Consider the following 21,856-nt stretch of genomic DNA (forward strand, 5'->3'; position numbering starts at 1 on the left):
GGTCTTTGGGAATATTGCTACGAGTTGGCTTCCAGTTCTAGAGGGTCTTGGAAGAAACAGATTACTTGAACCCTTTTCAGTTGGAATTCAAGCAAAGGTACTGTACCAAGTCAGCACCAGAGGTGGGTTTCAGCAGGTTCTGACCAGTTCTGGAGAACCGGTAGTGGAAATTTTGAGTAGTTCAAAGAACCGCTGGTAAAAATTCTGACTGGCCCTGTCCCCATCTATTCTCTGCCTCCCAAGTCCGAACTGATCATGAGGAAATGGGGATTTTGTAGTCTTTGGTTATTCGGGTTTTCTCCCGCGTAAGATTGGAGGTGTCTTGGCAACGTTTCGACGAAGTCTCATTCGTCATCTTCAGGCTGGTGTCTTCGGCTTCGTGCTTCTAGGAGCAATGTGTGTGATCGCAGCTGTTTCTTCCTTTTAACTGTCAGTGGGGGTGTGAACTGATTGGGTGGGAGCTTGGCTGTGTTCTGATTGGGTGGAGGTGTGTTCTGATTGGTTGGGGGTTTGGCTGTGCTCTGATTGGATGGGGGGTTGGCTGTGCTCTGATTGGATGGGTGTGTGTTCTGTTTAGGTGGGGGCTTGGTTGTGCTCGGGTTAGTCTGAGTAGCAGGGGGATTTGAGCTGGTGAGCTGTGTTGCTGTTGTTTGGCTTCGTGTTCGTGGCCGTGCTACCTCTTCATGGTGGGTGTCAGTCTGCTTCATGTATGGATTGGAGGGGTTTAAAGGGGCTAATGATGCAACTGTGGTCTGGCTTCTGGTCCGCGGTCGTGCCTCATCATCAGTGTGGGTTTGAGTCTGCTTTCTGCGTGGATGTGCGGTGGTTACATCCTGTGTGGCTCTCGTGAGTGTGGGTCTGGTGTCATTCTTTGTGTTAGGGACTCGTTTGTCAATAAGGGCGGGTTTCCAAATGGCTGGTAGGCGGGAAGTATAATCTCGTTTATTCATGCTGTGTGGACGTTTTTCTATCTCGATGGCTTCTCTGATTATTCTGTTGTTAAAGTGTTCAGTTTTGGCGATAGTTCTGGTCTTTTTAAAGTCAATATCATGTCCTGTGGCTTTGAGGTGTTGGACCAGGGAAGAAGTTGGTTCCTCTTTTCTGACTGAGTTCTTGTGTTCTTCAATGCGTGCACTTATTCTTCTGTTGGTTTGTCTGATGTATGTGGTGGGGCAGGCGGTGCATGGGATTTCATATACTCCTTGATTTTCTAACTCAATTTTGTCTTTGGGGTTTCTTAGGATGGTGGATATTTTTCGGTTTGTGCACGGGACTAACCCGAGCACAACCAAGCCCCCACCCAAACAGAACACACACCCATCCAATCAGAGCACAGCCAACCCCCCATCCAATCAGAGCACAGCCAAACCCCCAACCAATCAGAACACACCTCCACCCAATCAGAACACAGCCAAGCTCCCACCCAATCAGTTCACACCCCCACTGGCAGTTAAAAGGAAGAAACAGCTGCGATCACACACATTGCTCCTAGAAGCACGAAGCCGAAGACACCAGCCTGAAGATGACGAATGAGACTTCGTCGAAACGTTACCAAGACACCTCCAATCTTACGCGGGAGAAAACCCGAATAACCAAAGACACATACAAACACCCGCGAAAACCTCAGAAAACATATATATATATATATATATATATATATATATATATATATATATATATATATATATATATATATATATATATATATATATATATATATATATATATGCATATTCTTTCTAGCCAGGTTTTACCTATGTAAACTTAGTTGGCTTAGTTGGCTAGAAAGAATATGCACATAAAAGCCTATGAAAAAAGAATATATATATATATATATATATATATATATATATATATATATATATATATATATGTGTGTGTGTGTGTGTGTCTTTTTCTTTTTCGTAGGCTTTTATGTGCATATTCTTTCTAGCCAGGTTTTACCTACGTAAACTAAGTTGTTTTGCAGCTCTGGTTGTGTGAAATCTCATTCACAAGCTTCAGGGCTTTTTTTCTGTTGACAAACTGCAACTCTGTGTTGCTCTCTGGGAGACTCAGATAGCTATTTCTGCCTTATAAGGCTTCGTCGGTGAGCCACACCCACTTCTCAGATATTCCCCCTGTAAAGGTACAATGTGTCTTTTCAGGGCTGGTTCTATTTAGTATAGGGGGAAGAATGGTTCAGTCCTAGGCCACTGTTTGCTGGGTGCCGCAGAACTCTATTTTCTCCCAGTCCTCTTTTAACATCTACATCAGGGGTGTCAAACTGACGGCCCGTGTGCCAGATGCGTCACGTGCAGGCCACGCCCACCCCAGCTCTGCAAAGGGAAAAAACATTGTGAAACATCACATGATGGCAACGTGACACCACAAGTTTGACACCCATGATCTACATGAAGCCACTGGGTGAGATCATCCATCAGCACAGAAGAAGTAACATCACTACATGACTGTGATTCATGAGGTGGGTTGTTGTTGTTTTTTACTAATTTCTGGCATTTTTTGCTAGTTTCTGGCAAAAATATCATTTTTTTAAAAAAAAAATTATTTATTTATTTAAAACAATACATCAAAAAAAAGAAATAGTCAAACAAATGATCGCGACAGGATCATTTTTCAATGATATTCAATGATATATCCATTTCAATGAATGGATTCACTGAACAATCTGTTGCATTTGCTTAGTGACTGCCACCTTCACGTAACGAAGACAAAAAAAATGTCAGAAAAATACTTCCAATCTCATGGGTACCTCAACTTACAACAGTAGTGACTTATGGCCAGATTTCTGATCCTAACAGTGGTTGTAAGTCAAGGACTACCTGTAATGCCAACTAAGTTCAGTTGACCCAAGATAGATATGCAGATAAATGTATATAAACTTATTTTTTGCATTGTTTTGTCTTTTCTTTCTTTTCCCAAAGCTGACACACCTTCAAGACAAGCCCAGCAACTTACCCATGGATGGGATCCACTGCAATGGCACGGGGGTTGACAAGATCACTGGCAAAAAGCACTCGCCGTTCTGTGCCATCCAGCTTGGCGCTCTCCACTTTGTCCAAGCCACTGTCCGTCCAAAACATGGTTCTTCGGAGATGGTCAATGGCAAGACCTTCTGGGCTAATCAGCCCTAAAGGAGGGGAAACGAGCAAAGCATTTACTGGACTTTAGGAACACTAAATCATTGGGCTTGTTTAAATAAATTATTCAATAAATAAATAATTGACCGGAAGCTGGCGCCGCGGCGAAACAGACAGGGGATTTCTGAGCTCCAGAAATCCCCGCCGATAGCCCCAGCCCCTGACTGCGGCTGCCAGTATGTGAGTGTACTGGATCTGTATTTTCTCAAACCTATCCTAGGTGTAACATCAATAAATGCCTAAATCAGTGTTGTGTGCTATTTAGAATGCTGGATTAGGACCAGTGGTGGGTTTCAAAAAATTTTACTACCGGTTCTGTGGGTGTGGCTTGGTGGGTGTGGCATGGCTTGGTGGGTGTGGCTTGGTGGGCATGGCAAGGGAAGGATACTGTAAAATCTCCATTTCCACCCCACTCCAGGGGAAGGATACTGTAAAATCTCTATTCTGTCCCCAATTCAGGGGAAGGTTATTGCCAAATCCCCATTTCCTCCCGATCAGCTGAATTTGGGAGGCAGAGAATAGATGGGGGCGGGGCCAGTCAGAATTTTTACTACCAGTTCTCTGAACTACTCAAAATTTCCACTACCAGTTCTCTGAACTGGTCAGAACCTGCTGAAACCCACCTCTGATTAGGACTAGAAAGACTCATATATAAGTCCATCCTTAGTCATGGAAGCTCAAAACACCTGTCTCTATGCCTCCTTTTGGCTATGTTCATACAGCATGCTTCATCTATTCACTCATGAAAAAACTAAGCTAGGTTAAAATTAACCTCAAGGTTAAATTGATCAGGTTGTACATATGCAGTTGCTGGGTCTTCATCCCGATTACCTGTAAGGTGTGAACACAGTGATTATCTGTGATAATGAATGTACAGAATTTACAGAATAACAGAGTTGGAAAGGACATTGGGGGTCTTCTAGTCCAACTCCCTGTTCAAGCAGAAGACTTTATACCATTCTGGATAAGTGGCTGTCCAATCTCTTCTTAAAAACCTCCAATGATTGAGCACCCACAACTTTTGGAGGCCAGCCATTCAACTGATTAATTGTTCTCACTGATAGGAAATCTCTCCTTAACTTTAGGTTGGATCTCTCTTTGACAAGCTTCCATCCATTACTTATTGACCTGCCCTCAGGTGCTTTGGAAAATAGGTGACCCCACCTCCCCTCTGTGACAGCTGTTGGGACAGCTGTTGTCATCCCAGTCCTTCTTTTCGTTAAGACTAGACATGCCTAACTGTTCATTGTACAGTTTAGCCTTTAGTCCCCTAATCATCTTTGTTCCCCTTCTCTGCACTCTCAATATACAGATAAACTTTAATTGACTTTCCTGGTGTCTCTGATTAGTTTGCAATTGCTTCACTAATAATAGTAATAGCGATAAGTCAATAGGCCTGTTTGTGAGCTGTTTTGTCAATAGCGCTTCTATTTTGTCTTGGATGGTGAGTTACTGCCGAAAGATAGGCATAAATTATATTATGTTATATTACATTCACCTATTAAAGTCATATGCAGAGCTCATCACCCCTGACCCCACTTTCTCCTTCCTTTTTAGGGAAGCGACTCACACTGAGACTTCAGATAACTGGAACAGCCTGAGACATTGTCAAAAGAGAATGCCATCTCCATCAATTTCCTACTGAAGTTCCTAATTACTATTAAGTCAGCTGTCCTTTGGAAAAGAAATCAATCAGAAGCCGTTCTGGTCACCATTATCACATTATTTACACCTCCAGGTTTGGTTGGGAAGGGAGTGTTTGTTTGTGCAAGATGGACAGGACTTGAGCAGAGCTCACACACACTAAATGGATTCACTTAATAACCTCAGCATTTGCCTAACAGCTGTCACAAAAAAAGGTTGTAAAATCAGGTCAGTCACGAGATTATTCACTTTATGACTCTACGTGGTCCATTATGTTCATAAATGGAGGACTACTTGTAATGACAAGGAAGCTGTCTGTAGGTTTTTCTATGGAAGTTTGGTTTGGTGACAGCAGTGCCTCATATAGAAAACCCACACAGGGAGTGGTAAGGACAGCTGAGAAGATTATAGGAAGCTCGCTTCCTGTCATTGATACTGCTTATAAGCGCTAGGTGCATAGAGCTCAAATCATAGTTAGGGACCCCACACACCCACTTTATGGTCTGTTTCTGTTGCTCCCCTCTGGGAGGAGATTTTGAAGTATTTCTAGCAGGACTACCAGATTCTGTAACAGCTTTGTTCCCTATGCCGTCTGTCTGGTAATCTCACAAGGTTCGTTTTTCTCACCACGTTCATGCATACATCCAAACTAGACTGTGTTTTTTCTCTGTGTCATAGAATATATGTGGGTATATGCATAATTTTGTATTTATTTGTTTCTTTTGTCATATCTATGTAGTGTATATTGGAGGCGGTGACTCTTTGAGAGCTATATGTAATGAAATTTCATTTTAACATATGCCAATTAGTGCAAGGGTGGCTTCAAAAATTTTAGCAAGGGGTTCTCTGCCTGGTTGCTGGGTGGTCATGGTGGGTGTGGCCTAGTCAGCCTCCTGCACCACGGCGGGGTGGGTTTGCCCTCCCCGGGCTCCGGAGGCTTTCCTCAAGCCTCTGGAAGGGTGAAAACAGCCTCCCCAGGCTCCGGAGGCCCCCTGGAGTTTCCAGCCTTCCTGAACTTCCGGTAGGCCCATTTTTCACCCTCCCCAAGTATCCACGCACGCCCTGCACTTACCTGCATCCAAAACGAGCCACATGGGGACTCCGGGGAGGGGAGGGGAGGGGTGGGCAGGGCCAGCCAGGAGTGGGATTTGGGGGTTCTCCGAACTGCACGGAATCTTAGCTAGAGGTTCTCCCGAACCCCTGCGAACCCCCAGCAATCCACCCTTGGATAAGTGTACATGTAAAGTGTCAATATAGTTATTTTAAGTCTAAGTTCTACCAGAGGCTCATCCCACATGTCCCTCCCTGTCAGCTGATAAAGCAAACAACTTTATTCAGACAATTGATAAACTACCATACACTACTTCAGCCTGAAGCTTCTTGAATGAAAATTACAATATAAATAAATCTCATGAAAGTGTATGTTAAATAACTGACTAGGGCTGTTTAAGCTGTCTCTAGAAATAATTAACTAGAGGCAAAAAGACAATGAGACAAAAAGGCAATTCATATCATAACGGAGAAGGGCACTTTTCTGTTTATTGCCCTTATTAGTGTGTTTAATTTGGCCGTATGTAAACATGAAAAAGCTACTCTACTATTACGACTACACATGGCTAAACAAATATTTTTGCTTTGCTTCACAGCAGAAATCCTCTGAATACATAAGGGCGGCTTGAAACCAATAAGGCCAATAAGCTGGCTGGCTGGCTGCTTTACAATGCATTTTCTGTTCTGCTACCCAAAAATCTTTTCACTGGGTATGCGATGTTGGCTTTTTGCCACAACACCTTTGCCTAGCTACTACACGTGCTGAATCCTGGAGATGAATGCTTTCTTTGACAAACTATACCGTGTTTCTCCGAAAAGAAGACCCTGTCTTATATTTTTTTGAATCCTGAAATAAGCGCTTGGCCTTATTGCCATGTGCTCAAAAGCCCAATTGGGCTTATTATCAGGGGATGTCTTATTTTGGGGGAAACAGGGTACATACAGACATATACAGGTTTTCTGTTGAAGCAGAACGACAGAAGCCTTGTCAATTTCATGTGGTTTGGGCTTTAAAAATCTGGGCTGAGAAAACTCCTTCACAATGCCAGCTATGGATTATATTAATCCAGGGAATGTCAAATACCTACCTGAACTAATGACGGTCTCTGGATCTGTACTCTGCTCCAGACTTGCGCGGCTAATAGTCCGTGCTGCAACATCTGTCCAGTAGATCATTTTCTCCCTACAGTCATAGTCAATGCCTACCATGATGGAACCCTACAATGAAAAATACAAAACATATACAAAATAATGATCGGTTCTACAATTATCTCAACGGCCTCTTGATGGAAAAAAAGTTTTGCTCCCAATTATGAAATTTTGGATTATTATATTATCCGCTGTCTTCTTTTATGATTTTTATAAACCTTAATGAGCAACGTAGCTGAAGACTATGTTGGACAGAGTGGATTTCAGCTTTGTTTAAATTGTAAACGCAGCTGAAGTGTCATTTTGGGCACTTGGCGAAGGGCTAACCCTTTTCAGCTGTTTGCAGGACTCCATGGTCATGTGACCACAATGTGTGACTCTTTCGCTGGTTTCAAGCATTTATTTCTGGTTTCCAGCAAAAAAAAACCACTGGGGAAAACAGATTTGCTTAATGACCATTATATTCACTTAGCAACTGTTATAAAAATGGTCATATCTTCTGGTCTAATCACATGATGTCTCGAATTACGACTGCAACCATTTATGACCACAATTCCAGGCTTAATTATGGTTGTAAGTCAAGGACTATCTGTAATTTGAATTTCTTTGTGGAGCAGAGGGTAGCTCCCACAGGCCCTTCCAATTCTATCCAATGTTAACAATGTTAACATTTAACAGTGTTAAGTGTCACATAGTTAGGCTGCATTTTGGGCTGTGGGCATCTGCATTTGGGCGAAAAGGAGATAATTCGTTTTCATTTTGTTTTCCTATAGATTTGGCCACTATTTCCCATTTCAAAATAGCAGGAAACAGCATGGTACCCATTTTTAGCAACTGAAGTTGGAAGGAGGTCCAAGAGCCACAAAAAAGGAAGTTGGAGAACAAATTTCTCTTGTAGCCCCTGATTCATCAAGAGATCATAATCCCATCAATCCCCTTGACTAAAATCCAGCCTCCTCCCAAGACCTGCCCCACCTGGCATGGAAATACATTACATGCAATGAGAGAACCGTCTTCGCTGCCTCCTTCTTAAACTTTGTTCCGTTCAGTGGCAAGGAACCGATTTGCTGGCCCTGAGCATAGAGCAAGAATGTCCCGGATCCAGGCAGAATTATCTCAGGACGTGGAGTTGGACGTATGGTTGGAGGAGGGACGCTAGGGAGGCCTGTGGGCAAAAGTGAGACATCACTGGGTCACAAGAATGAAAGGCCTGTTCTTCCACCCAAGGCTGGTCTCCCTGGCAGTCTAGATCACAACATGAAACAGCTGCCTTATTTCACACCTCCTTCTGAAGGATGGCTGCTGAAACATGATGGCACATGAAGCCTTCTAAGCAGTGGTGAAATCTAAAATTTGTTACTACCGGTTCTGTGGGCGTGGCTTGGTGTGGGGGGGGGGGTAATGTGACTGGGTAGGCGTGGCCAATTTTTTTTTTTTTTACTTTTAAATCCATTTTTTCTACAACCTCTTCGGCGAAGAGGTTGTAAAAAAATGCTTCCAAAAGGCTCTGACGATCCCAGCTGAGTTGCAGAGGGTTTTTTAAAAACCCTCTGCCAATCAGGCAACTCAGCTTGGATCGTCAGACTTTGGATCGTCAGAGGCATTTAAAAGAAAAAAAACTTTTTTTCTTTTAAATGGCTCTGACGATCCCAGCTGAGTTGCCTGATTGCCGATCAGGCAATTCAGCTGGGATTGTCAGAGCTCGGATCGTCAGAGCCATTTAAAAGAAAAAAAGCCTCTGATGATCGCGCAGCTCAGCTGGGCATTGGGGTGGGGGGCAGGGATTTTTGCTACCGGTTCTCCGAACCACCCACCTCCATCGCTACCGGATTGGGCATTTCACCCGTTTCTAAGCTAGGAAATTTATTTCAATGGCACTTCCCCTTGGATGCAATTAAGAGTATGTTTTCCCAGTCCACTGCCTTTGTGGGATCCCCTGATTTTATTCTTTGTTGAGTTTATACATTCACTCATGAAATGTACAGGTAGTGTTCATTTAGCAACTGCCTTGTTCACAGTTACAACAGTGATGAAATGGTAACTTTACAACCAATTCTTGCATTTACAATCTTTGCAGGGTTAAGCAGAGTTGTAGTTTTACTTAATGACCACTTTGCTTAATGACTGAGTTGCCAGGCCCCATTGTGGTCACTAAACAAGGACAACTCTATAGGCCAAGTTTCTGCTAAACTGAAGGATTATGTCAGTACTCTAGCTGCTTTTTAATAAGATTATGTAGGAATTTTTAAATTTAAAAGCTGCACAAAAGCTGTGTAAACATTCTTAACTGTTACATGAACTACACTGTTTCACAAAAACCCATTAAGTTTTCTTTTTTTAAGATTCCTTTAATTAATTAAAAGGGAGCATCAATTTGGAATCGGATTTTACACACACGCATATATATGTATTTCTAACAGCGTAACACAGGTCTACTGGTCCTTCTAAATCTATTCATCTCAAAATATATTTGCTGATTCCCCTCAGAAGGAATAGAAGATGCGTCTTCCAAGATGTAAAGATAAAATACACTTTTCATTTCAGAACAATTGTTCTTGTCTTAATGCGGATTTAAATACCAAAAAATTCAATTAACAAACAACCTGAGATGATTAATTAACATATATTTGATTCAGCTTTTTATCCATCCCTGGTAATGTCACAATGTTATCTGAAAAACTCTGATGCCCCCAAGCTCAAAAAAGATTTTAAAAGATTCCCAGCTCAGCTGAAGATTCTCAGCTCCTCATTGCCCCATTGAGCTTTGTGACTCATTGTCGTCCTCTTACATGCAGGGGGTACCCCAGGCTCCGATCGAGTGCCTTGAATTTCCCGGCCATGTTCATCCACACACCAGCAGTAGCCGCTATTTCCGTGACACTGTAGTGGGTTAAAGTTGCCCAGAGGGTCGCATTGGGGCACATACTGGTCACCCTGTGGTCTGCCTCCATAATGTTCCAGCAGGCTCTGTCTCCAGCGTTCACACATCGTTTGTGGCCTCTGAGTTGGCTCTAAAGATAGAAAGAATTATAGGACTGAAGCTGATACCATCATATGAATGATGGAAAGTCTGAACTCTAAAAAGCTATTTATTTGCATATTCCCCCCCCCAACTCACTCATAGCGACTCCTAGCGGCCTTCAGAAATAAAACCCCGAACACAAAACCCACTAAACCAGGGGTCTACAACCTTAAACACTCAAAGAGCCATTTGGACCAGTTTCCCACAGAAAAGAAAACACCGGGAGCCACAAAATCATTCCTGTGCCTGACTATTTCTTGAGCGGCCACAAAACTAGCATATATAGTTGAATTAAATGTTCTGTTTTCTTCTGAAACTTTTCTTTTTTGGATTTATCCATGGTTGGCCTACCAGGGGTTGAAAAGCTCAATATATTGCGTGCCGGCAGGTGTTGCACATTTGCGGTTGTGATGCATATTTGAGTGACAAGGAGCTACAGCAGAGGGGTGAAAGAGCCACATGCGGCTCCAGAAGCACAGATTGCTGACCCCTCCACTAAACCCTCAATTCCCTGGCAGGAACAATCTAACAAACTACTTAATGTATTCCATATCACCTTGGGGTTCCCAGACCTGCTGGCAAAACCATATCTTCAAAAGTGTACCAAGGTGGACTTCCGGTTTGCTGCTTGTCGCTGCCAGACGTTCCTTTGGGATCGTCAGCTTCCATCGCCTGTCAGAGCCGCCTTCACAACGGAATGGTGGCTCGAAAAAACTCCGTTTCCATGAGGAAACGGAGATAGAGCCGGCAGGGGTGGGTAGAACTCTCTGCGGAGTCCCAAAAGTTTTTCCTTTACTTTTGGGACGGAGCGGATGAGATGCCCCGTATCCCCAGCCGCTGCTCCGGGCTTTGGGAGACCTCTGCTGATGCAGAGCCAGGCGTCAAAAGCAAGCCTGCAAATTTAACAGACTACTCAAAGAAAATGTGAGCTGGACCTGTAATACTGAACTGCAAGTATCTTACTGATTTTTTAAAAAGAAACTACTTAAGAGAGAGGAGGAAAAGAAAGAGGAAAAAAAGCCTTTTAAAATGGCGTCGGCTGGAGGAGAGGCAGAAAGGGAAAGTCCTTCCGTTTTTTATTACTACAATGTAGCGGAATAAATACCACTGGCTACATTTGTAGACAAAACTTCGCTCCTGTGTTTTTTTCTCTTTTTCTCTCCCTTGGAGACCTGATATTGTTGTTGATTGGAAAGAAGTCTTTCTTGCTTTTTTTTTAACAAAGTCTGCCTGGGCGGAAACATGGCACTGAGACTCATAAAGTCAGATAAACAAGAAGGGGGGGGGATTCCCCCACCAACAACTTAAAGGAACAAGTCTTAACTCTTCAGTCTGAGAAACCTGATTTTAATATAATAGAATTTTTTATAGAAGAGATTGAAAGAAGGGAGGAGATTGTGAATCAGCAATTTGAAAAATTTAAGCAGGAAATTAAAGAATTGGTGAAATCTATGGCTAATGGTTTTACAGAATTTATGATGCAGTTGGATATAAATACTAATGCACTAGAGTCTAAAATGGAAGGAATTCAAGATAAATTGGACAATAGAATCCAAAAAATTGAAAATGACTTGATAAATATTCAGGATAATAGCTTAGAAGAAAAATCTAAAATGAATGCTGATCAAAAGTATGGTAATGCAGAAAATCTGCAACAGAAGATTGAAAAAGAGATTTTAATGGCACAATATAATTTCACAGAATATGCGATAAGATTAAGAGGTTTGCAGGAAAATAATAGAGATGATTTAAGGAAAATATCTTCTGAATTTCTAGCTGGGATTCTAAAGGTTCAACCTGATGAAGTGTTTTGTAGGATTGACAGAGTTTATCGAATTAACTCCTGGATTGCCAAGCATAGGCAATTGCCTAGAGATGTGGTGATTTATTTTACAGACAAAGAAATTAGGAATAACATCGTGCAAAATTCCTTCAATTCTAAGTTGCAATTGCATGGAAGAAAGATTTGGATTTACAAGGAACTCCCACTTAAGATATTGATGGAAAGGAAGAAATTTGGTTTTCTGGTGAATGAGTTAAAAAAGAGAAATATCTTATACAGGTGGGACGCCCCAGTGGGTATTATATTTAGATATCAAGGAGAAAGATATCAGCTAAACACTGCTGAAAGAGCGGAAGAATTTTATCAAAATAGGTTGAAAATGAACTTAATATCTTCAGGTATAATACAGGATAAGCAGAAGGAGCTGGAAATAAAGGTAAAATATCGAAATATAGAGAATGTACCAGAAGAATTGCCTTTGGATTTATTGGATACCCCAGCTGGATTATCTACAAATCTGAGAGAAGTGGCATCTAACCCTAAAGTGATGACTTATCAAGGCAAGGACAAGCATGGTAACCAATTAGGTGAAATACAAGGGATAAAAAAGAAATATGAGATACAAAAACAAAACCAACAAGACCAATCTACAAAACAGAACAAAATCCGACCGGATGATACACAATCTGTAGAAAAGAAACCAGGATGGAAAACAAACCCACAAAAAGAAAAGAAAAAAAGAAATAGGTGGCATAAAAATAGAAATTTCTAAATCAGGCAACAGTGAAGCCAGTGACTTTAAAATATGAATTATTATGTGTAAACACAGAAGAGGCGACGTATTGGTTAATATCATCCTGAAGATTGTGGCAGATCTCTGCATGGCCGTAATTTGGTGATGTGAAATGAGCCTTAAACTGATGGATTTGAATTATCCATTTTGGAAATTTTTTTTTTTTGTGTTGATAAATATATTATATTATTTCGAATTACAAGGCAAGAGAATTATGCTGGGGCATGCAGAAGATCGGGTTGTTACCCACTACGATGACGGGAATTAATAATCCTGATGAAACCCATAATTATTACTATATGGAATATAATTATAATGTCACTCGGGTGGTTGTTTTTACTTTTATATATATAAGAAGATATTTACTACTGATGGGGGCAGATATGATTGAAGATCTTGAATAAACTGTTGCACCAGCAAGTTACGTTACCCGATTATGGATGTTGGTTCTACCAATCCAGTGGAAAGATCTTAAAGAAGATACTATATGGATTATAAATTTAAAGTTATTGTCTTTTCTTTTTTTTTTATTTAGATATAATGGAAAATATAGACATAGATTTTTAAGTAGTGTGGGCAGTGAATCAAAGATATTAAGAAATGTTGTATGGTAATTTTGCTTGATAGTGGGTGAATAAGCTAGTTAATAGATTGATTAGTCTAAGAAAAGGGATTTTTAAGTGATATATTTAGGGGAGTGGAGGAAATGGATAGAGTGGAATAAATGTTAAACTAGATTTGATGGGGAAGGCTGCTTTGAAATGTCATAGTAATATACATAGAAGATTAAATGTTAAAGTAGGACTTATTGTATAGTTTTAAAGTGGAGAAGTTATTTTATAATGTCATAGTATAATGTCTTTTTTTTTTCCTTTTTTCCCCTTTCTTTTCTCTTTTCTCTTTTCTGAAATGTATGGATAAAGGGGGATGTTATAATATTAATAATATTTTTAGTAAGTAAAGGTCAATATCTAGAGGAGGGAGTAAGTAATCTGTTATGAATTAGGTTTTTTTTTTGTTATGAAGAAGTCACAGGGGGGGATGGGTGGGGTGGGGAGGGGGGGTAGGGAGGGGGAGGGAGAGGGGGGGAAAAGGGGGGGGGGAAATCTGTATTTGAAAACTTTTTCAATAAAAAAAAAAAAGTGTACCAAGGTGGGGGTCAATCTTATCTCTGCAGAGATTATATTCCACAGTGAGGGAGCCACCACAGAGAAGGCCCTTCTTCATCATCCCATTAGATAGACCTCCTTAACATACCAAGGCCTCCCCACTCTGGTAGGTCTTGTAAATGTAACTGGAATAAGAAGGTCCTTAAAATAACCTCATGTAGGGCTAAACCTGGAAGCAAAACGACAATCAATGCAGCTCCAGCAAGAGAGGGGACAGGTATGCAAATCTAGACTTGCACAAAACCACACAGATCACTGCATTTTGGACCACTTGTAGCTCCTGGATTTTTTCCAAGGGCAGCACCACATAGAGCACATTGCAATAATCAAGAGGTGAGGGGACTAGGGCATGGGTGACCATGAGCAGGTCTAGGAAAGAACATAATTAATACACAACTTGCAGCTACACAAAGGCTCTCCTGACCATGAATGCCACCTGTTTATTGAACAGGAGTCCATGAGAACCCCCAGATTACACACCAGGTCTGTCTGAGGCAGTGCAATCCCATCCAAGACCAAAGATGGCAATTGTCCATTGACCAAAGAATCCCAAACCCTGAGTCATTTCATTTTGTCAGGTTCAGCCTGTTGCCCCCTATCCAACCCTTAACAACTTCTAGGCACTGTGAGAGGGAGGTGAGCATTGCTTAATTCACCATGGGCTGAGACATATGGACATACAAAAGCTTTGTTTGCAATCAGTGTTTCCCACTGCCATAAGAAGTCTCACCCCCGAATGGAGTCATTTAAAGGAAGAGTCAGCAGTAGTCTCTGACATGCTTTCAGGGCCTTCACAACAACACAATAAAGGGAGCCGAGAGCCAATTCTTGGAGGATCTTGCCAAATGCTTAAAAGTTCAGACATTTTTCAATCTGAATTTTGAAAGTTAATCTGAAGAATTCTTATTTCTTCTTACAGTGCAAAAGCACTGAATGGCAGTCTTTACCAACTCATTATTTTCCAGATGTGCTAAACTGCAGCAGTCATCCAGGACAACTGGAAGGTATAAAGGTGGGGAAGACTACATTAACATATAGGTCTCCCCTATATTTTTCAGATACTAGAGGGCAAATGTAGCAGCTGAGTTTTATTGTATTTATTTTATTTACAGAAAAATGTGTTCCTCATCATTCCAGTGTTTGGATTATATCATCAATTCCAAGGGAAAGCATATTTTTAAAAAATAGGCAGATGTAAAGGATTTTTAAGTTCTTCTAATATGCTGTCCACAAAGGAGAAATAGTTGGCCTACAAAAAACAAGGTTCTGAGTTGCAACTGAGTTCAAAGAAGCCACTGATCTAATCCAGATCAGTCCACAAAAAAGAGGAAGCTTCCCCCACAGATTTGTTCTCTCCACCTTCCAACCTCATAATGAGATTTACGATGAAACAAAAGCCAAGAAAATGCATATCTTTAAGATATGCATTTAAAGCAGTGTAAATTAAAGTTAACTTCAGTACTGGTCATTCTGCTGTATCCTACATTATTGGCTGGCAAATAAATAAATTTCAACACCATCTGCCTTCTTATCTGGGAAAGGAGCTGGCTTGCCTTGTAGAATTTGATCTGGCTAGAATAGGGCTTTCCTAAACAGCAAAAAGAGAAGTGAGCCAAGGACAATGCCATAGTCCCAAGTTCTTATTTTCCTGTTGGAGGTATAAAGAATTAGTAATGGAAATTGAAGAGCTCTGTGAACATGCTTTTCAGCCCCCTCCAGGTTCAAGATATATGAAGTTCCTTTAGAGCAGTATTTCTCAACCTTGCTGACATGTTGGCTTGGGAATTCTGGAAATAGATGTCCACTCATCTTAAAGGTGCCAAGGTTGAGAGACACTGCTTTAGAATATGAAAGGACCCAAAGTGGAGAGAGTTAGATTGTGCCACATAAAGTGTATGGTAGCATTAGCACTTAATCTTATATACCACTTCATAGTGCTTTACAGCCCTCTCTAAGTGTTTACAGAGTCAGCATATTGCCTCCAATATCTGGGTTCTCGTTTTACTGACTTGGAAGGATGGAAGTCTGAGTCAGCCTCTGAGCCAGTCAGGCTCCAACTCCTGGCATTGGGCAGAGTTAGCCTGTAATACTGCATTCTACCTGTTGTGGTCTGCCGGCAGCATGTGGAGCAGGCAGCAGAGTTGGACAGCGAGGAGGTTGGGGAGGAACATGGGCCAGTCCTGGAGTGGGGAAGGCTCGGATGAGGGATCTGCGTTGGAGGCAGAGAAAGGGCCATCTGGGAGACTGTTCTGCCCCAGCTACGGACCCCAAAGAATGCAGCACACACAAAGTCCGTACAACCTTAGTTTACTAATTAAAGACTACAAATGAGCTTTCTTAGTTGTTCAAACACAAGTACAGTTTAAATCAGTCTTTTCTGAATAAGGGCTGTTAATTTAACTTCATTAACAGCCGACAAGAATCCAAAGAATAATAACTCAATTCTGAGGTACAGTATTTCAGATAACCATAATCTTACTATGGTTGGCAAAATGCCCAGAAGCAATTTGCAGGAAAACTGACAAGAGAGAAACAAGAGCCGAATCAAATGTTTCTGGAATCAAGACACGAAGGAATATGAATGAAGTTGTTTCCTGCAAATTGCATCAGTCATCGTCCTTCCTTAAATAGGCTAGGGGAGTGGCCAATTAGCCCCAAGCCTTACTCTCGAGGAGACCTCCTCCTGAGGAGCCACTCCTGCCTTTTGGCATCTCTGCATGCTCGTGCATCGAGAAGAGGCTCCTCCTCCTCTTCCTCTTCACTTATGGGAGCTTCTGGAGGTTCTGAAGGCCCTGGCTGAATCCCTGCCTCTGGCACTAGATCTTCTCCAGTCTCCTCATTGTCTGACTCAAGCGCCCGCTGCACAGGCTGCTGGCGCAGCACCACACCAGCCTTCTCGCTGTCGGAATCAGCTACTAACTGCACAGGCCGCTGACGGGCCACAACAGGTACGTGCTGCCTCTGGAGCTCAGAGTCGGGCCTCAGCGAGGCAGAGGAACAGGGAGAGCCTGTTCCCAGTGCGTGCATGCGCAGAGCTGCCAGAAGGCCAGAAGGCAAGAATAGTTAAAACAAAAGGGACGACTTGGAGATGATCGGCCCCTCCCATATGACTTAAAAGAGGAGCAAAGGTACATGGGCCTTTGCAGGAAGCAACGTTGTTAATTCTGTTCAGTTTAAAGCCTGAAGCTCTGTTTGATTCTGGACTTTGTGTGGCTTTGCCAATTAGGTCTTTGGCAGCGTGTCAAGGGAGATAAAGGTGGGTAATTATCAGCCTTATCCCAAAGGACTCTTTACAACTATTTGGGACTCATCTGTGAATGAACAGAATTCACAGCTGTTGCAATAAAAGAGGTTTTCGGGACTACTCGTGTGTTTTACTGACTCAGGAAGCCTAGGTCAGAACACCACCACAGCTCCTACCTTTCGGCAAAAACACAACAAATTGAGACTGCAAAAGGCAGCTTCCCCAAAAATCTTACTTTTTGCTTACAGAAAATAAAAAACTAAATTTTAGAGCTATAATTGGTGGAAAATAAGTGAAGCTAACAACAGAGCCAGAACAAGATAAAATCTCTGTTGATTGGAGAAGGGATAAATGTTCTGTGTGAATTCTTACCCCTTCTCAAAACCAGGGCAATAAACAAAATATTTTTTTAAAAAACTGCAAAATAAGCTGTGCCAAGTTAAAAAAAAAAAGGAGTACCTTTCATATACATACTGAAAGTGAGGAAGGGGAACAGATAGACAGATCAGTGAAATATAACTTGGAATAATGTGGAAGGGCAAAGCTCGACTGTTAACTCTTTCTTACCAGAAAGCCAAGTCTTCCCAGAGCTAAGTCTGGTCATCAGAATTAGCTTTAGGTATCAAACTACTAATCAAGAGCTTTCAAAGGATGATGGCAACTCATCTTTTGCTATTAGTCCATGAAAAACACATTGAGAAAAGGTGAGCAACCTCTTAGTTCTCAGTTCAGATGGAGAAAAAAGATGTTTCCTTCTCTGACTTTAGAGAAGACAAGTCATAGATTCTGTTTGCAATTCACCGCACCAAAGATTTCTCTAAATCAGGGGTGTCCAATCTGGACAACTTTAAAACTTCTGAACTTCAACTCCCAGAATTCCTCAGCTATCATGGTTTAAATTATGTAGAAATGCCAAAAGGTGCAAAGAAGTAATGAACTAAATTTTCTGTCTTGACTGTATTGTAATGTTATGTACTTTAAGTGCTTCTGTTGTTTTATTTTTTGAAAGGGTTGTTAGCGACTTAAGGCTATACACATTTTGAAGAAACAAACCTGGAATCCTGCAACGTGGTGGAGCATCACCTGGAGGGATTCTGCTCCCAGGAATCTCCTGGCCATCATAGTCAACGCACCAGCACTGCCCAGTGCTGCTGTGGCACTGCAGTGGCCGATAGTTTCCCTTTTCATCACATTCAGGAACGTGAGGTCCTCCCGGAATGGGAGAACCTCTCTGGCTGGAATATAGTCGCTCGTGTTGACAACGAGTCAGTCCCGTCACACTTTCTGTGGGTCAGAAGGAAATGAGATTGTAACATGAAATCTTGGCAGCAAGAGTGAGCTTTCAAAAGTATCTCCTGTGATGGACAACCCAGGGCAAGAAACGGAGCCAGGAAGAATGGCCAGCAAACCTATCAACTCAGCTTGCAGAATTTCTGCAGATTTTCAATTATTACTGGTACTACCGTGTTTCCCCGAAAATATGATTTACTCAGAAAATAAGTCCTAGCTTGATTTTTACAAGTGCACCCAATATAAGCCCTATCCCCCAAAATAAGCTCTAATTAAGACTCCACCCACACCAGGGTGCATGGGTAAAAAGTAAGTTGGTGTGGGGATGTGTGTGTGTGTGTGTGTGTGGAGATGCCCTACTACTTACCTTCAGATAGTTGCAGCCAGGCCTCACACACCTCGGCCCATTTCTTCTGCAGCCAGCAAGGCTTTCCTGAAGGCCTCTACAGCCGATAACTGAGCTCCGGGTTGATCCGGAGCTCTGTTATCGGCTACAGAGGAGTTCAGGAAAGCCTTGCTGGCTGCAGAAGAAATGGGCCGAGGTGTGTGAGGCCTGGCTGCAACTATCCAAAGCTGAAGAAGTTCCCGAAAGCCTCTGACAGTGAAAAGGAGGCCAGGGGCAACACACACAAGTGAGGTGAATCAGTGGACAACATTCCCCCCCCCCAAAAACAAGACCTTGTGCCTTTTTTGTTAGCGAAAAAAATAAGACAGGGTCTTATTTTCGGGGAAACAGTATATAATATAGAAGTATCAATACTGATATTTTTGGGTGCTGGAATTCTTGGACCATGGATGTTGCAGCATCTTATTGTAAGCTACTGTGAAACCCGGCGGGAGACAGAAACATATAGATATGATAGGAGGAGAATGCACAACTATTAGCACAACTTGGAAAACCACCTCCAGCTAAGGAAATGTATACAGGCAGTCCTCGACTTACAACAGTTCATTTAGTGACCATTCAAAGTTGCAACAGCACTGAAAAAAAGTGACCTATGACCATTTTTCACACGTATGACCATTGCATCATCCCCATGGTCATGTGATCAAAATTCAGATGCTTGGCAAATGACTCATATTTATGACGGTTGCAGTGTCCTGGGGTCATGCGATCACCTTTTGTAACCTTGAGACAAGCAAAGCCAATGGGGAAGCCAGATCACTTAATAACCATCTTACTAACTTAACAACTGCAGTAATTTACTTAACAACTGTGGCAAGAAAGGTCGTAAAATAGGGCAAAACTCACTTAACAAATGTCTCACTTAGCAACAGAAATTTTGGGCTCAGTTGTGGTCATAAGTCAACATCCTGTACTTTGATAACTGTACTTGGGGAGATGAAGACCTTGCACTGAAAGATGGGTGTTAGGATATGGTCTGAGCCTAACAAGTTGTCCAGGCAATATATGTGTTCTGTGACTTTAATATGAATATGTATTGTGTGATTTATTTATTTATTTATTTATTTATTTTTAATTTGATTTATATGCCGCCCTTCTCCGGAGACTCAGGGCGGCTTACAATGCGTTAAGCAATAGCCTTCATACTTTTGTATATTTATACAAAGTCAGCTTATTGCCCCCACAAACTGGGTCCTCATTTAACCTACCTTAGAAAGGATGGAAGGCTGAGTCAACCTTGAGCCTGGCAAGATTCGAACCTGCAGAAATTGCAGGCAGCTGTGTTAATAACAGGGTGCATTAAACCACTGTACTACCAAGGCTTTTAAAGTTTTACTGCTGATTCATTGTAATGCTGAGTCATGCTGTAATCAATTGTAAACATATTTAAGAAAGGTACTATAACGTATTCAGTTGATGATATGCTACCATAGTGTGTGGAGTTTCTACCATTGTGCTATCATCGTTGGATGGATCTGTTACCATCGTGGTTTGTGAACCAGAGTGAGTTTGTTATTTTGATAAACAAGTTTGCACATCTCTTATTCATTGCTCTCAGCAACGTTTCTCTGTGCTCTACACTCTGCTGGTTGGTAACACAACAACATTATCCTTAACATTGGGGATGGATGGGCACTTGGTTCTGTAACTATCCCACCTTTGGACCCGTACCTGGAGTGCACTGGAAACCATCCCCCACATAGCCAGCCTGACAGCTGCAGGAGAAGGAGCCAGGTGAATTGTGGCAAATGGCAGCTTGGTGGCATTTTCCTTCCTGGCATTCATCCACGTCTGTCAAAGAGGTAGAAAACATCAAGATTGGATTCAGTTTGGATTCAATCTGAACCTGAGGTATACACCAGAATGGTTTCGGCTGTCAAGATTTTCTGGGAATTTTGTCAAAGTTGTATATGTTTGCTTTTTTTCAGTGGCTGTTCCCAAAAAAGAATTAGAAGCAGGGATTTCATGGTTCTTCCACACTCACAAATAAGGTAGCCCAAATCTTTGTGTTGAATGTGGATATTGGGATGAATGTGCTAAGCAAAAGCACACTCATTTGAAATTTCCTACAATTCAGAATTAGAGCCAGTCTTATTTAGTAGTTAAGGCATCCAGGCTACAAGCCAGGAGATTGTGAGTTCTAGTTCCATTTTAAGCATGAAAACTGACAGGGTGACTTTGGGCCAATCACCAGGAGACTGTGAGTTCCAGTCCCATTTTAGGCATGAAAGCCAGCAGGATCATTTTGGCCCAGTCACGCTCTCTCAGCCCAGCTCACCTCATAGGATGGTTGTTGAAGGAAGATAGGAGGAGAAAGGAGTATTGTATGTGTTTGCTGCCTTGAGTTATCTATAAAAATAATAAAGGCAGGAAACAAACAAACAAATTCAGGATTTTCCAGTCCATCTCTCTGGTTTGGATACAGAGACATTTTTACCTCTGATCTAAAATCAACATTTTTTTTTTTTTTGATAGACTGATGTTTGCGGGAGATTGGGGGAGAACTATATTTTCAGACTTGCAATATTCTGTCAGCTTTACAAAAAGCTGGAATTAGCTCATGTGGATTCGGATTCCTATCTGATTCATCTGGTGAATCTAAAAGGATAATTCTCCCCCCCACCCCCATCTCCTTTACAGTGTGAGAAACTAGGGAGGGTCTTTTCTGAGCCTGTTGCCCCTCCCACTATCCAGCTGCCGGCTGTCTCTTATTTGACTATTCCCTTGGTAGCATCTCTTTATCCCCAAGGTCTTTCCCACATGCCATTACAACTATCTGTCAATTACTATCTGTAATTACCTGTGCAATTGTGCCCATTGCCAGCGTAACCATTTAGGCACAGGCAGCTGAATGAAACGCCTCCATGATAGACACATCGGGCCCGGTCAGCTGAATCACAGTTGTGAGTCCCTTTTTCACAAGGATTAGGTGGTGGACCAATAGCTGAAAAGGTTAAAATTGGGAGAGGAGGAAGAAAAGTCAATGGCTGCACTGCAGTTCATTTTCCCTTCAAGGGAAGTGATGGGAAACCCTTGAAGATTTCCAGCAAAGGTGAGACAATTATTTGTATTCCTGCACTGAGCAAGCAATCAGGTTGAGTCATTGACTCTTTGGACTCTTATGTTTCTAGATTACAGGTGTGTCATGTAAGTCACCATGGACAGC

General features: G+C 41.9%; 1 protein-coding gene across 1 annotated transcript in view; it reads right to left on the reverse strand.

Annotated features, from left to right (window-relative positions):
* The window catches only part of NID2 (nidogen 2), a 75,749-nt gene that overhangs the window by 6,938 nt on the left and 46,955 nt on the right, over positions 1–21,856 (reverse strand). The window contains exons 11-17 of the mRNA XM_070931671.1: positions 21,491–21,634; positions 20,362–20,481; positions 18,048–18,278; positions 9,773–9,994; positions 7,979–8,148; positions 6,923–7,052; positions 2,959–3,130 (exon numbers count right to left, since the gene is read on the reverse strand). Of these exons, the coding sequence (XP_070787772.1) occupies positions 2,959–3,130; positions 6,923–7,052; positions 7,979–8,148; positions 9,773–9,994; positions 18,048–18,278; positions 20,362–20,481; positions 21,491–21,634 (1,189 nt within the window). The remainder of the gene's footprint in view (positions 1–2,958; positions 3,131–6,922; positions 7,053–7,978; positions 8,149–9,772; positions 9,995–18,047; positions 18,279–20,361; positions 20,482–21,490; positions 21,635–21,856) is intronic.

The sequence above is a fragment of the Pituophis catenifer genome, unplaced genomic scaffold (assembly GCF_029215685.1).
Source record: "Pituophis catenifer annectens isolate HBS135680 unplaced genomic scaffold, rPitCat1.0.hap2 SCAF_1, whole genome shotgun sequence".
In the NCBI taxonomy this organism is placed as follows: domain Eukaryota; kingdom Metazoa; phylum Chordata; class Lepidosauria; order Squamata; family Colubridae; genus Pituophis; species Pituophis catenifer.